The 13,392-nt window shown below is 40.3% G+C and overlaps 1 protein-coding gene across 6 annotated transcripts in view; it reads left to right on the plus strand.

Annotated features, from left to right (window-relative positions):
• The window catches only part of FRYL (FRY like transcription coactivator), a 467,937-nt gene that overhangs the window by 386,812 nt on the left and 67,733 nt on the right, over positions 1-13,392 (plus strand). For all 6 annotated transcript variants that reach the window (XM_089690113.1, XM_089690112.1, XM_089690114.1 and 3 more), the window contains 8 exons: positions 3,623-3,777; positions 4,037-4,136; positions 5,363-5,531; positions 7,047-7,306; positions 8,040-8,180; positions 9,063-9,231; positions 10,677-10,761; positions 12,966-13,078. In XM_089690113.1, coding sequence (XP_089546239.1) covers positions 3,623-3,777; positions 4,037-4,136; positions 5,363-5,531; positions 7,047-7,306; positions 8,040-8,180; positions 9,063-9,231; positions 10,677-10,761; positions 12,966-13,078 — 1,192 coding nt within the window. The remainder of the gene's footprint in view (positions 1-3,622; positions 3,778-4,036; positions 4,137-5,362; positions 5,532-7,046; positions 7,307-8,039; positions 8,181-9,062; positions 9,232-10,676; positions 10,762-12,965; positions 13,079-13,392) is intronic.

Raw genomic sequence — 13,392 nt, forward strand, 5'->3', positions numbered from 1 at the left:
TTGCACATTGGCCATAGTGACGTGGATAGCAGTCCATCCACCATTGTGGAATATATTGCACATTGGCCATAGTGACATGGATAACAGTCCATCCTCCAGTGTGCAATCTATTGCACATTGGCCATAGTGACATGGATAGCAGTCCATCCACCAGTGTGGAATATATTGCACATTGGCCATAGTGACATGGATGGCTCAGCTGTACTGTTTTGAGTGAAATGCAGCAGTAAGCTCACAGTGTGCAATGAAAATGGCTCAGCTGCCCTCCTATAGGTGTATAGCTGAAATGCTATGAACTGGATGGATGGCTGAGCTGCAATCCTTTTGTAAACCATGCTGAGAGGACTTACCAGATCTTTACCCCTCCCAGGGACTTGTTGCCTTGAAATGAGCTGTAACCGGATACAAGCTGGAGTAGATCTGATGCTGCTGATGAAACTGGGAGCCTGCACATAATGTGTGCATCCAGGATGGGATGAGCTCGCTGTAGATCAGTATGTGCTGCTAGGCAGGGAGCCAACACAACTGTGTGGTAATCCATAGTGGACTGAGTTCTGCAAATGCCAACCTGTGTGGATCAGGTTAGTGTCCACACCGACCCTCCATGTCGTCACCTCACCAGGGTACCAGGGATATTACTGATGGAGGATCCAAAGTAACATTTGAGATTACAATGATTCTTTTAGATGCTGGGTTGCCTGTGTAAAGCAGCTGATCCTGGTGGGGTGAAAGCTGTAAGAACTGTAAAAACACTCCTGCCAAAAGATTTTGTAGCTCTGTAGGGTGCTCGGCTGCCTGTGTGCAGCTGCTGTGGAGGCTCAAAGCCCTTTATTACAGTCCTGCAGCAGGCACGCGTTTTGTCTTAGGGCCCCCCACAGTAGTGGAACACCAGGGCCTGGTCGCAAGTATGAATTTTGCAACCCTGGTAGTTTCGCCACTAGTGTAGGGTTAGCAAAGCTGTTGAAACCACCTCATGTTTCTTGTCTGTTTTATACATTTTCTTTCTCTTTAGAAATATATATGCACTTCTGATACCCAATAACTCAAAGTTTAAAAAGTTCCAAGTTAGTACAGTCGCTCTGTAAGCTATTTGGTTTTTTAGCCCTGATTTAATATTGTGCAGAAAGACTCAGTAGCAGTTCTGTTAACAGCCAAAATCCTTTTTCCTTCACTAGATTCCAAAAACTTCTGGAAAACTTTTTTTTTTTTAAATCAGATCTTTTTTTTTTTATTAAAGTTAGGATCCATGTACACATACAATTATATAACCCCAATCTCCAACAGGGTGTAGTATTACAGCGTTGCAATACAAAAGGGGTACATAGCCATGTATACAAAAAATATAAGTACAGATCCCAAACCACAATATTATCCATACAATGCTTCTTCCCTTTTTTTTTTATAAAACTTCAAAACAAACAAAAAAGAAGGCAAAAAGAATAAGCACAAAATACAAAACTAAAATAATCTAAACAAACCATTCTTCCACCGAAATAAACGTAGAAAATCAAGTTGCCTCAGCCTATCCATGTGTAATGCCGTAGATAGAAGTTCAACCCCTGCCAGAAGCAAATTTTTAGCACATATATATATGTCCCTAATACCTATCCAGGAGCTGATGGGACACTAGTTATATCAAAGTAGACCTGGAGAGACTCCGCCACTTAACAGTCTATCCTTAACTAATTGGGTTGGTGCTAATCCCGGTGTACCTAACTAGGCATCTCAAATGGTCATAAATGTTCGGGCACATCCTCTATGTTGATAAACTAGTTTCTCTCTAATTAGGGTATCATTAACAGCTTTAATCCATTGGATATGGGAAGGAGGGGTAGGAGACAACCATTTCTGAGCTATGAGCTTCCGAGCAACAAACGGCTATAGTAGATAGTACGGCTCTATAGACATGTGGAGCATATAACTCCTCATCTATAGCTTCCAATAGGCAGATCTTGGGATCCAATGGTAAAAACGTTTGGAGAACTTATCAGAGCTGTATGTGCACACATGGCACATGTGGATCAGTACATATTACAGCAGAGTTACAAGGGAGAGCAGCACTTAACTGACTGCAGAATGTACAAATTGTGTTCATGATTTCTCTGAAAATTTGTAGATGAATTCAATAAAAGAATTGTAGGGGAAAGAGGTACAGGGAATGTTTAGAGGGGTTAGAAGGCTTTTTATCGTTGCTGAAACCATTTTTTATATATAGTTGGTGTTTTTTACAGTTGAGAAGTGGCTCTGCATATAAAGTACACCCCATTACCCCATTAAGCCTCCAGTATTACACTGTAAAATCAGTTTTGTAATTAGAATAATCACTTGATACAGGAGGTGCAAAAGTGCACAATCAGGGACATTTAGGGCTGCTTGATGTCTAAGTATGACTCTGAACCTATTGACAAGTGTGCCACACTTTACACCATGAACTAAGCGTTATTCCAGAGAAACAAATGAAGCCAAGCAGAAAAGCATTTTTACCATGTGGAATAGTTGGCACTGTGCCTCCTTTCAAAGTTTTTCTGTAACTAGAACTGTTTGGATTGCAGCATAGCAGCCAGTCTCAGGTAAAGTCTGTAATTTCTTGATCTGATTGGTTGCTTTAGAGCAGTGGTCTCCAAACTGTGGCTCAGGGGCCCTATATGGTTCTTTGCTTGCCTTTATCTGGCCCTTTACTTCCCTTCATCCCGCCCTTGGGGCACTTTTATTTCCACTGATACAAGAAACTACTCCTCCCACTGACACCAAAAATGGGGCATAATTCCTGCTGCTGATATCAACAACAGACACTATTCCCCCCCCCCCCCCCCCTCAACACCAATGATGGGCACTGTTCTTCCAACTGACAGCAACGATAGGGTACGATTCCTCCCACTGACACCAACATTCGGGCACTATTCCTCTCATTGACACCAATGATGGGGCACTATAACTCCCACTGACGCCAACGATGGGACACTATTCCTCCCACTGGCATCAACGATGGAGCACTATGCCTCGCACTGACACCAACATTGGGGCACTATACCTCCCACTGACACCAAGGTTGGGGCACTATTCCTGCCACTGACACCAAAGTTGGGGCACTATTCCTTCCACTGACACCAACGTTGGGGCAGTATTCCTCCCACTGACACCAACGTTGGGGCAGTATTCTTCCCACTGATACCAACGATGGGGCCCTATTCCTCCCAGTAACTCCAATGATGGGGTACTACTCCTCCCATTGGCATCAACAATGGGGCACTTTTCCTCCCACTGACACCAACGATGGGGCACTATTCCTTCCCCTAATGCAGAAGATGCATTGCATACTCCCATTGACACCAGGACAATTTCTGCTCCTAGCGGCCACAATCCTGCCCCCCTAAAGTCTGAATGCCAGTAACATGGTCGTTTGTTTAGAAAGATTGGAGACACCTGCATTAGCACATTAAGGGTTACTCTTTTTTTTTAAAGACAAAATTATAATTTACGCCTGTTGTCAGAATTTATACTAATTGGGTGAACCTGACGAACCCATGTGTTTAAAGCTATATGTAATCCAAGAAAAAAATAGAAAACCTTTGTTAAAAAAAAAATACCCATTGCAAACCATTGTTTTTATTCTCTCTACAAGGTTCATCAGCTGGGATGTGAAGCCGTCATGCTTTTGCTGGAGCTTAACCCTGACCAGAGCAACCTCATGTACTGGGCAGTGGATCGCTGCTACACTGGCTCCAAGAGGGTGGCATCAGGCTGCTTTAAAGCCATTGCCAGTGTTTTCCAGAACAGGTATAGCCTATTCCTCTCAGTTGACATTCTCTGGCTTATTACATTGTGAAAAACCTAAATGCAAGTGAAATCGTGCAAGAACTAGTACGGAGATCCAAAGCGTAGTAACAGATAGAGATCAATGCAATTTCAGTTTAAAGCACTCAGACCAATATTTGAATACTGATTAGTTTTTTGGGGTACTTGGCACATTGCTCTTTGCCTTAGTAAATAGGTACAAATGCCTCTTAATATGATTTCATCTCTAATCTTTCTCCAGGGATTACCAGTGTGACACAGTTACACTCCTTAATCTGATACTGTTTAAGGCGGCTGATTCTGCCAGAGATATCTATGAAGTTGCTATGCAATTGCTGCAGGTTTGTAAAGTGTTCATTGTATGTTAAATCTAATCAATATTGCTGATAAACCCATTAACCAAACAAGGTTCATAATCTCCCACTTGGGTGTCTGCCCACCAGTGCAAGGGTTTTCTCAGACCCCATCATTTTCAGTAATGTTCGCAAACAGCTTTTATATGCATCTTGTGGCAGGTCAACTTTCACTCCTTTATTTTTGTATTTTTTATTTTTAATATGCATTCTTTATTTATTCCAGAACTCACCCATTTAGTACATTGCATACACTGTTACTTCTAAAATGGCATTTCCCATATATTAGACGTACTAATTTGTGCAAAGAGTATGTATCAGTCATTGAATTGAGGATGCCAGAAAAAGTTAATTCCCATTTTTAGGTGGAGAAATAATCTTTAACTGGTAAAGACTTCACTGCCTCCAATGATAAGTCTTACTAGTGCACATTGCATAGGAACTATGAAAGTGTTGATACTATGAACTGGCAGAAGTCTAAAGAGGCCAACCCGACACAGCTGTTTGCAGTTACATTTTGGCTTTCAGAACAGATGGCTGTGGGTAGGTAATTTTAAAGGATAACTTCACCTTTTGGAACCTGCTATATGTTCCACCTGTATTTTAGGGTAACATGTTCCAGCTCCTGCAGCATCTACCCCTGATCCCTGCCTCAGTGTGATAGCAGGCGGGACATCCAATCCCTTCACCTGCTATCACCATTCAAAAACAGCGTGGCGTGCAGGACTCTGCCCAGTTTCCTGTGAATGGATAGACTACAACTACTGTCAGCCAGTGCGGCTGATGGCTTTTACTCCTGAATGAACTGATGAGCGCCCTTGTACTTCATTCACAAGTCCTGCAGCTTTGTAACTGACAGCCTGTGTGAAGCTACGGGCAGAAAGCTGCAGGGCTTGTCTGCAGAAGCCTGACATTGTACCCCTGATCCACTGGTCATGGGTGCAATGCTTTCCAGGCTCCTGCAGGAAAAAATAATTGCACATTTTCTTTTTCTGCAAAAATAAGGTGAACTTATCCTTTAATGCAGACATTGATACATCAAACCAATATGTCTAGATATTTGAATCCATGGGTTATGTCTGTTTTCAGAAGGGTTTTTTTTTTTTTTTTTTTTGCTTTTTTGATTGTCTCAAGCTGCTGTAATATACTGCTTAACTAGTTATGTCCTAGTGTACCATTGTTTGGTTGTTCAGTCGTTTACATTTTTATGGCAGATTTTGGAGCCCAAGATGTTCCGATATGCTCACAAATTGGAAGTACACAGAACGGATGGAATATTGAGTCACCCATCCCCTCTGCCACACCTTTACTCAGTATCCTACTACCAGCTTTCTGAAGAACTAGCACGGACATACCCAGAACTTACTCTTCCAATTTTTTCAGGTAATGAAGCAGCTGATATACAGTGTGTACTTGTGTGCTTTTCTTTCGGAATAGTGGGGTTGAATCCTCTGCTTTGCTAGTGTCCTAAAAATGAGGCTGTTGTGATTGAAAGCCACCAAGAATTTGGGCAGACAGTTGGGCAACCTGGCTATTAGGATTTTTGCATCTACGGCAGGTAGAGTACTGATAAGTGGTTCCCTTATTAGTACATATTAGATACAATGGGCCTTAGTGCACTTGGCAATGGATGCATTTAACACACTCTGCCAGTGCGACCTCTGCAAGCTCTGTTTACAGCCGCCTGTATGCACGAACATCATTGTGTATGACCAATTTTCTTTCACTTAGTTTTTATTAAAAGAATAAAACAAAATATACAGACAACCAACAGTAGTTACATTCATGATTGCAATACAGCCCAAATAAATGATTGTTCTACTAGAAACATAGTAGATAATTCTGCAACACAGAATACTCCGCTCGCTGTCGCAGCCAGTCAAAGGCATATAGGGCAGATAACTTCAGGCACATAAGCCCACGGGTACCAAAAATATGTGCGGACACACCCAAAGGCAGTTTAGCCAAATAGTATAGCCAAGAAGGGTCATGGGTATAGTAACAAGCAAAAGCAAAGCTAGTTGCAATCCTGACCCGTAATGTGTAAAAAGAAAAAAATGGGGAGGTGTAGCTACCAGCTGGTAGTCATTCACCATCGGATAAAAGGGGAAAAAGGGAGGCCAGCCAACCCGGCGGAGGGAGCCAAAAAATGGTTCACTGAAAAAGAGGGAGAATGGTAAGATAGAGCGAAAGGCAGGCTAAAGATATAAGTGGAAAGACGATGGGGAAGGGGGAGGGAGTAAAATAGGGGGAACCCCAAAGGCTTACGCTGTATATAACACAGTGAATGGCATATATTCAAAGCTCTGGAAAGTGCAGAGTCAACTGTGAGGGTAGAAAGTGGTCGAGCCAAGGATGCTAGGTATGTAATAATTTGTAATTCCCCTTGTTGAGGTTTACCATGAGTTTTTTATTACTGATTGTACCTTGAATGTAGCACTTTACCTAATCGAAGCTGAGAGTCAGCGAATTCCACACCCTCGCTATCGTCTGGTTCGTCGCCATGAAAATACGAGTGATTACTGTGCGTTCCTGATGGGTGACATGAGCGATTGGTCGTTGTAATAGCCTTGCCAGGGGTCCTTTTGCAGGTTTATATGAAGTATTGTATTGACCATGATGTATACCCGTATCCACAATGTCCAAACTTTGGGATCAATTATGTTTCATATCCCCCAATTCCAAACAGCCTCAGAAACAGGAGGAAGAATAAGTAGGGAGACACCCTGCAATTCTGGCTGCGGTGTTGTACCATCAGGACGTAAGCTTACAGGTCTTTTCCATGGTCAGAACATTACGCAAGGCTTTACACAAAGCTTCCAACATTTTATTGTGTATGACTAATTTAACAAAGTGTGCCTATTGCCTTTAACATTTTACTATATTTCTCCTTGGCAGAAATCAGCCAGAGAATACAAACAGCGCACCCTGCTGGTCGACAGGTGATGTTGCACTATTTGCTACCATGGATGAATAATATTGAGCTGGTAGATTTGAAGCCTTTGCCTACTGTGCGAAGACATGAGGATGATGTTGACGAGTCACTGCAAGACCGTGATGTGATGGTTAACAGCAGGCGCTGGCTCAGAGGAGAAGGATGGGGATCGCCGCAAGCCACTGCTATGGTTTTAAATAACTTGCTGTACATGACAGCAAAGGTAAAACTACATCTGGAAATAACCCATATATATATATATTTTTTTTTTTTCATTTACAGTCAAAATGTCTTTTTTCAGGAAATGTTCTTTCTGCAAACATTTTACATTTTGTACAAGTGAAACTTCTCTTTTGTTGAGGGAAACAGATTCCTTTCCAGGCCAGTTATATACATTGCATGGATTTTTAGCAACATCAATTAAAGCTTCTCACTTGGTTTTTTTTTTTTTTTTTTGGGGTACTGAGACACTGGGAGGGGGTCTGTCTACTATAATGATTGAAATGGTTCCTGTCTTGTAATAAGAGAAACAATGCACAGAACAGTCTCTTACCTCCCCTTATCCCCAACCTACTGATTTTCATTCAAAGGCAAAGCAGGGATTCCAATGAGTTGGGATGCAGTGACTACACTGACACAGCAGCTGCTCCCAGTGTGACAACAATGCAGGTGCATATCCCCAAACGTACCATATGGATGTCAGATTGGGAGCAGCGGAAGTGTCCATGCAGCTATTGTGTCCCAATTGACAGCTCTGGGACTGCCTACATGGGGATGCACGGAACATGTCACCTGTACATCCCTGTGCAGGTAAACATTGCCATCACATGGGGCATGGATTCATACACCCCATGTGAAAAAGGTCTAAAATAGATTACACTTTTTGAAAACTTGTATTTGTACCATCAAATTTGTAAAATCTGATTTTTTTTTTTTCTTTCTTTCTTTTTTTGTAGTATGGTGATGAAGTGGCCTGGTCTGAAATTGAAAATGTGTGGACCACCCTTGCAGATGGCTGGCCAAAAAATCTGAAAATTATTTTGCACTTTCTTATAAGCATTTGTGGTGTAAACAGTGAACCGAGCTTGTTGCCTTATGTAAGTATATAATTAAAAGGTTTTTAGCTATTTACGTAGTCTTACCAGTGGTTAATTTGTTTATATACAGAGTTGGACTAATTTAATAAGCCTTTGCAACTTGTGATAGGCAGTCATAGTTAAGTTTACTGTTAGATCAGTAAAAAGGTGAAATCTGGTTGCTAAAAGTAACTGTCCTGTGCTTTGCTCATTGTATAAGCCCAGACTTGCCTTTCTTTAGTACATATGTAAGGACTGGTAGAGCAGTTTAGGGAAAAAAATATTTTTTTTTTATTAGATTGCTTACTTTGTGTGCCTAATATCTCGGTCATTGTGTTATCCATTTAAGTTCTGGCTAATAATCATGAAGTAGTATTACTTAGATGTCATTGGCTGTATGTGATCTGCATTTGGATCATGCTGTAATCTTTGATATTCCTAAATCCAGCATAAGAAAGATACACCTGTGTAGTATGAACTCAAGCAGATCAATACCACTTTAAAAAAATAAATAAATACTTTAAATATCACCACCTGGATACATTGTCGGTATCTCTCAGCTCAATCAAGTAAAGCTTAACTTTTATTACTAGATTAAAATAAATGAAAACTGTATTGGAGACCTTTAAAATCATCCAGTGACCACTTTGGTCCACAAAACAAGGTGGCACTGACTACAGGGTATGTGCTCAAAGGCTCTGCAGTTGTTCATGAGCAACAAATATTTGGCTGATCACCTGTATGTACTGGGCCATCTGACTGAATAAGAGATGTCTTCGACTGGTAGGGAGCTCTCAATACACTCCAAAAATGCACACCGATGAGTACATTTAAAAAACATGAGATATGTACTGTATTCCTCTGTGTAGAACAAAGCTTATGGTACTTTTTTTTTTTTCCTAGGTAAAGAAGGTGATTGTGTATCTGGGTAGAGATAAGACGATGCAGCTTCTGGAGGAACTGGTTAGTGAGCTACAACTCACAGATCCAGTGAGCTCTGGAGTAACTCATATGGACAATCCACCATATTACCGCATCACTTCAAGCTATAAAATACCCTCTGTCACCTCAGGTAAGAGAAAATTAGTCAATTGATATTCCATTAGCTTCCCTTTATAAACACAAGAACACCATCATGTGCCTGGTCTTCATCCAGCATGTGTTCATTAACAGGCTAATACGTCTACTAGACAAATGGTGTTTATACTACTAAGTATACAAAATAGGCATAATTTGGGCCTCCATTGTTCATGTTCTGTTATGGTGGTATCCTTAAAGATGAACTCAAGCTTTTCCATCAGCCCTGCACAGTTGTACAGGACCCTCTCGTACTGAAATTGCTTCCTCTGATTTCACTGCATACTGTGAGCTTCTCACAGAGTGCATTACTGGAACAATGGGTCAAAGGGCTTGGGGACCACTTGTCCACTGCTGCTGAATATCACTAGTAGAAGTGTAGAATGTAAGCCCAAAAGAACAGCGCTAGGGAGTCAAAATTCACCTCACCTAGAGGTATATCTTTATTGTTCAAATGATTAAAAGTATAAGAGTTGTAAAAGAATCAGTGCCTCAAACTTGCAGTACAATGATGACCCAGGACTTTGTGAGATGGAGTGTCCGCTCACCTGTGTCCCCGTACCGGGAAGAGACGCTAGTCCTCTGAGTGTTCCTGGACCGGCCAGGGATTGCGTCACTCCAGAAGTGAAATCACTGCAACTGAGACGGAGGTGGTAGTAGAGCCCTGGGATTGAGGCGCAAGCTTGTCTGGTAACCATGACAACGCATTTCGTGTGCATCCGCTTTATCAAGCCTAGCAAATATGTGGTTTCCAGCTGTATTTATATGAAATATATGAACAAAAAGGTCAGCACCCGGCAGCGAAGGGGGGGAGAGAAAAGGAGCTAGAGCGGACATTCCTCCTACACAGCACTTCAATACTTGTCACAATCCCCTTTTTGCATATAACATAGTATACAGCGACATTTACAAATACATTTTTATACCATTGAAATGAATTACATTCTATTTTACAATGAACTGTAAATTGAATTAGAAAGTTCTAATATAAATTACAATAAAACAAGGGCACTTACTACTGGTGTTCATCAACATAGGACTGTGGGGTTAATCGAACCTCCACTAGATACATACGCCTATGAATAAAAATATAAAAAATTTGATTGAAACACTAAAAAGTCGATTAATTAAAACCAATACTCCTTTGCAAAAGAGAGACATTTTGGATATTCAAATTAGGCTCAATGTCCCCCAATGATCTGAATGAAGACCTTCATAGTATTGCTTGATAATGTTTTTATTAGTAATTTATTTACTATGATCTGTATTGGTTTTAATTAGTTGACTTTTTAGTTTTTCAATCAAATGTTTTACATAGCACTTTGCACTTCCTTGTGACATAATTTCTGTAGTATACATTGATGAGCTCACAATGTGTATGATTGTAGTAACATAATAATTGCTCAGTGCTGTTGCTAACTGAGTTTTACCATTTGCCAGGAACCACATCCAGCAGCAATACAATGGTAGCTCAAACTGATAGCAATCTGGACAACAAACATACAAGAGATGGTGCTGATGATAAGTAAGTGACGTTTTTATGAATATTATTTTTTTTTCTTGTTACACTTAAAGTAGAATAGTGGCGCACCAAATAAAACTCCCAAAACCTTACCAGTCATTGGAAAAAATTTTAGTTTCTTGGCAAGGGGTATCCAGTCATAATTTTCCTTTTGTGTCTCGTTCATACTTAGAAAAGAAAAAAAAATATTAATACCCATGGATTTGCTCTTTGGTATTTTGTTTCTAAAATTAAAATATTAATCTACAAAATGTGTACAGAATTTAGAGCAGTTATAATACAGAAGCCAATATGAAGTAGGAATTGGATCAGGGGATGAAATGCCACATAATAAATCCTTTAACAGATGGCAAATGCTGTAGTGTGAGTCTTAAACAATTCCTGGGATTGGTATAAATGTATATTCAATGGAAAAGAAGATCAGGAATAGTATAGCAAATGCCATAAGCCTTTTAGAAAAACCGTAAATGGACAGCATTATTCTAACATATCTGCTTAACGGTAGGATGTGACGACATTTTTTTCTCAATCCATATACCTTGTTTTGCTATTTATATATAGCTTAATTTTAAGAAGCCTTTCATTTTAATGGAAAGCACAGGTTTTTAAATTTGCAGTCCTTAAATTATGAAATAGAATATTTGTATTTCTTGCAACGGGCGAGAGTGGTCTAGATCTCTAGGATCTGACCTATTTCTCTGCTCACATGTTGATATTACAGCCCAGCCCACATAGGGGAGACTGAGGATATGGCAAGATTCTTTTGGACCATGGGAGAAAGGACCTGCCTGACTCAAACCTGCTTGGCTCTGACATGCTGAGTAGGAATAGATGCACAAACAGGTATTTTCTGAGTTCCTTCATACATGCCTGTTAGGCATGGGGGATTCACTAAGAGCAACTGTTTTTTTCACAGAAAGGGTTATTAGATTTCTGAAATTACATTTTGACAGCGATGCCATGTTGCTCTATGGCTCTTGCAAAGGTATATTTTTGCAAAGGATGCCAAAGCGCAACAAGATCTAACCAGTGCATATGCTTTGGCCTAAAGCCTATGTTCACCTTTAGCACCATGTTATGTTACACCCATATTTAGGGTGTAATGTATAACATGGTACAAATGCCAACCTTTCCCCCAAACACACACCCTTATACCGCCCTCCCTTTTGACAACATGTGCCAGTTCACCCCTACACCCGCTGTCAGTTTTAGGGTTCTGTGAATGAGTGAACTACAAGCTCTGTCTGCCATTGTGCCAGAAAGATTAGTAGTCTAGTCAATGAACTATGAGTGTGGTAATCGGCCCACTCGTCGTTGTCCTTGGACATTCCCTCCAGCTCTCCAACTAAAAGCCCGTACAGAGACACAGAGTTGGAGAAAATGTTTACCACAGCAGACTCCTGTGTAAAAAAAACAAAAAAAAACCCAAATAAATGCACTTTTTTTTTTCTGAAAATTATTGATTTTGATAGTAAATGTAATTTCCTGTCATTATACACCAGTATAAAAGTGGTTGTGAAGGTTTGATTTTGTTTTGTTTTTTTATTTTTTTGTTTTTAAACTAACAAATGTGTTATACTTCTCTGCTCCCGCTGCTGTGTCTGAGCCGATGAGGAGGGAGAGAGCCTCTGCTCTTGTGCATATCGCTTTATTCAGATCTGACTCACGTTGAGTTGGAAACCAAGCCTTGACTTGTTACTCTGCTAGTGTACAAAAACTGATAACTACTTATTAACAGAATGTTCTGCTGCACAATTAATAATTGGCTAATATATAGATTAAAAGGAAGAGCCACCTCATCCCCTGGATTTTGGTATGGACTGTAAGCCAACAGCTCCAGACAAAGTCTGTCTGTGTGATCAATATAGTGGATCATTTTAACTGCCAGTCAGCTGGCATTTTCAGAAGAAAGTCAACAATGGTGGCCCTGGATTTTTCTTGTGAAAGGTTTACTTTAAGTGTGTACTGTTATGTAAGTTAACAGATTTTATATACTGCCATTATTTGTGCTGTGTTCCTTCTCCCACCTATATATCATACCGCAGAACCTTTTTTTTTTACCATCTAGAATACAGTGTACTGACATTGCAGCTACATTCTTGCAAAGAGTCTACTTAGACTATATGAACAACAGCAGATAGGACAAAATAAAGCAAAACTCCTAACTGCATTGAATTGTTAATGTCTGATTTGTTTGATTTCAACAGTTATCCCCATCTTGATATCTACAGCGGTTTGAATAGCAACCTGAATCGCCAGCACCACAGGCTGGAATCTCGGTACAGCAGTAGCTCTGGAGGATCCTACGAGGAAGAGAAAAGTAATCTCATTACTGTCTTGTAGACATTTAACTGTGCAGTGCTGCCTAGTCTAGTTGTAGTTAGACTTAGAAATGTTTCTTCTACGTATGTTCTTATTTTATGACGTACAGAAGTGTTCAACTCTGATATCAAATTAAGAAAAAGCATTGCTTTAGTCATTATTGATTGTGTAGAAACTCAATGACCGCTAACGGACAAACCATCTATAATACAGAAGGGAAAGAGAGGACAGGGAGGTGTGATCATGAGTCTACAGACCATGAAGAAAAACCCTTTGATTGAATACTTGTCTTGTGTTTATTGACAGAACTGG

The sequence above is a fragment of the Staurois parvus genome, unplaced genomic scaffold (genome assembly GCF_062004578.1).
Source record: "Staurois parvus isolate SC_StPar_1 unplaced genomic scaffold, SC_StPar_1.0 ptg000517l, whole genome shotgun sequence".
Classification (NCBI taxonomy): domain Eukaryota; kingdom Metazoa; phylum Chordata; class Amphibia; order Anura; family Ranidae; genus Staurois; species Staurois parvus.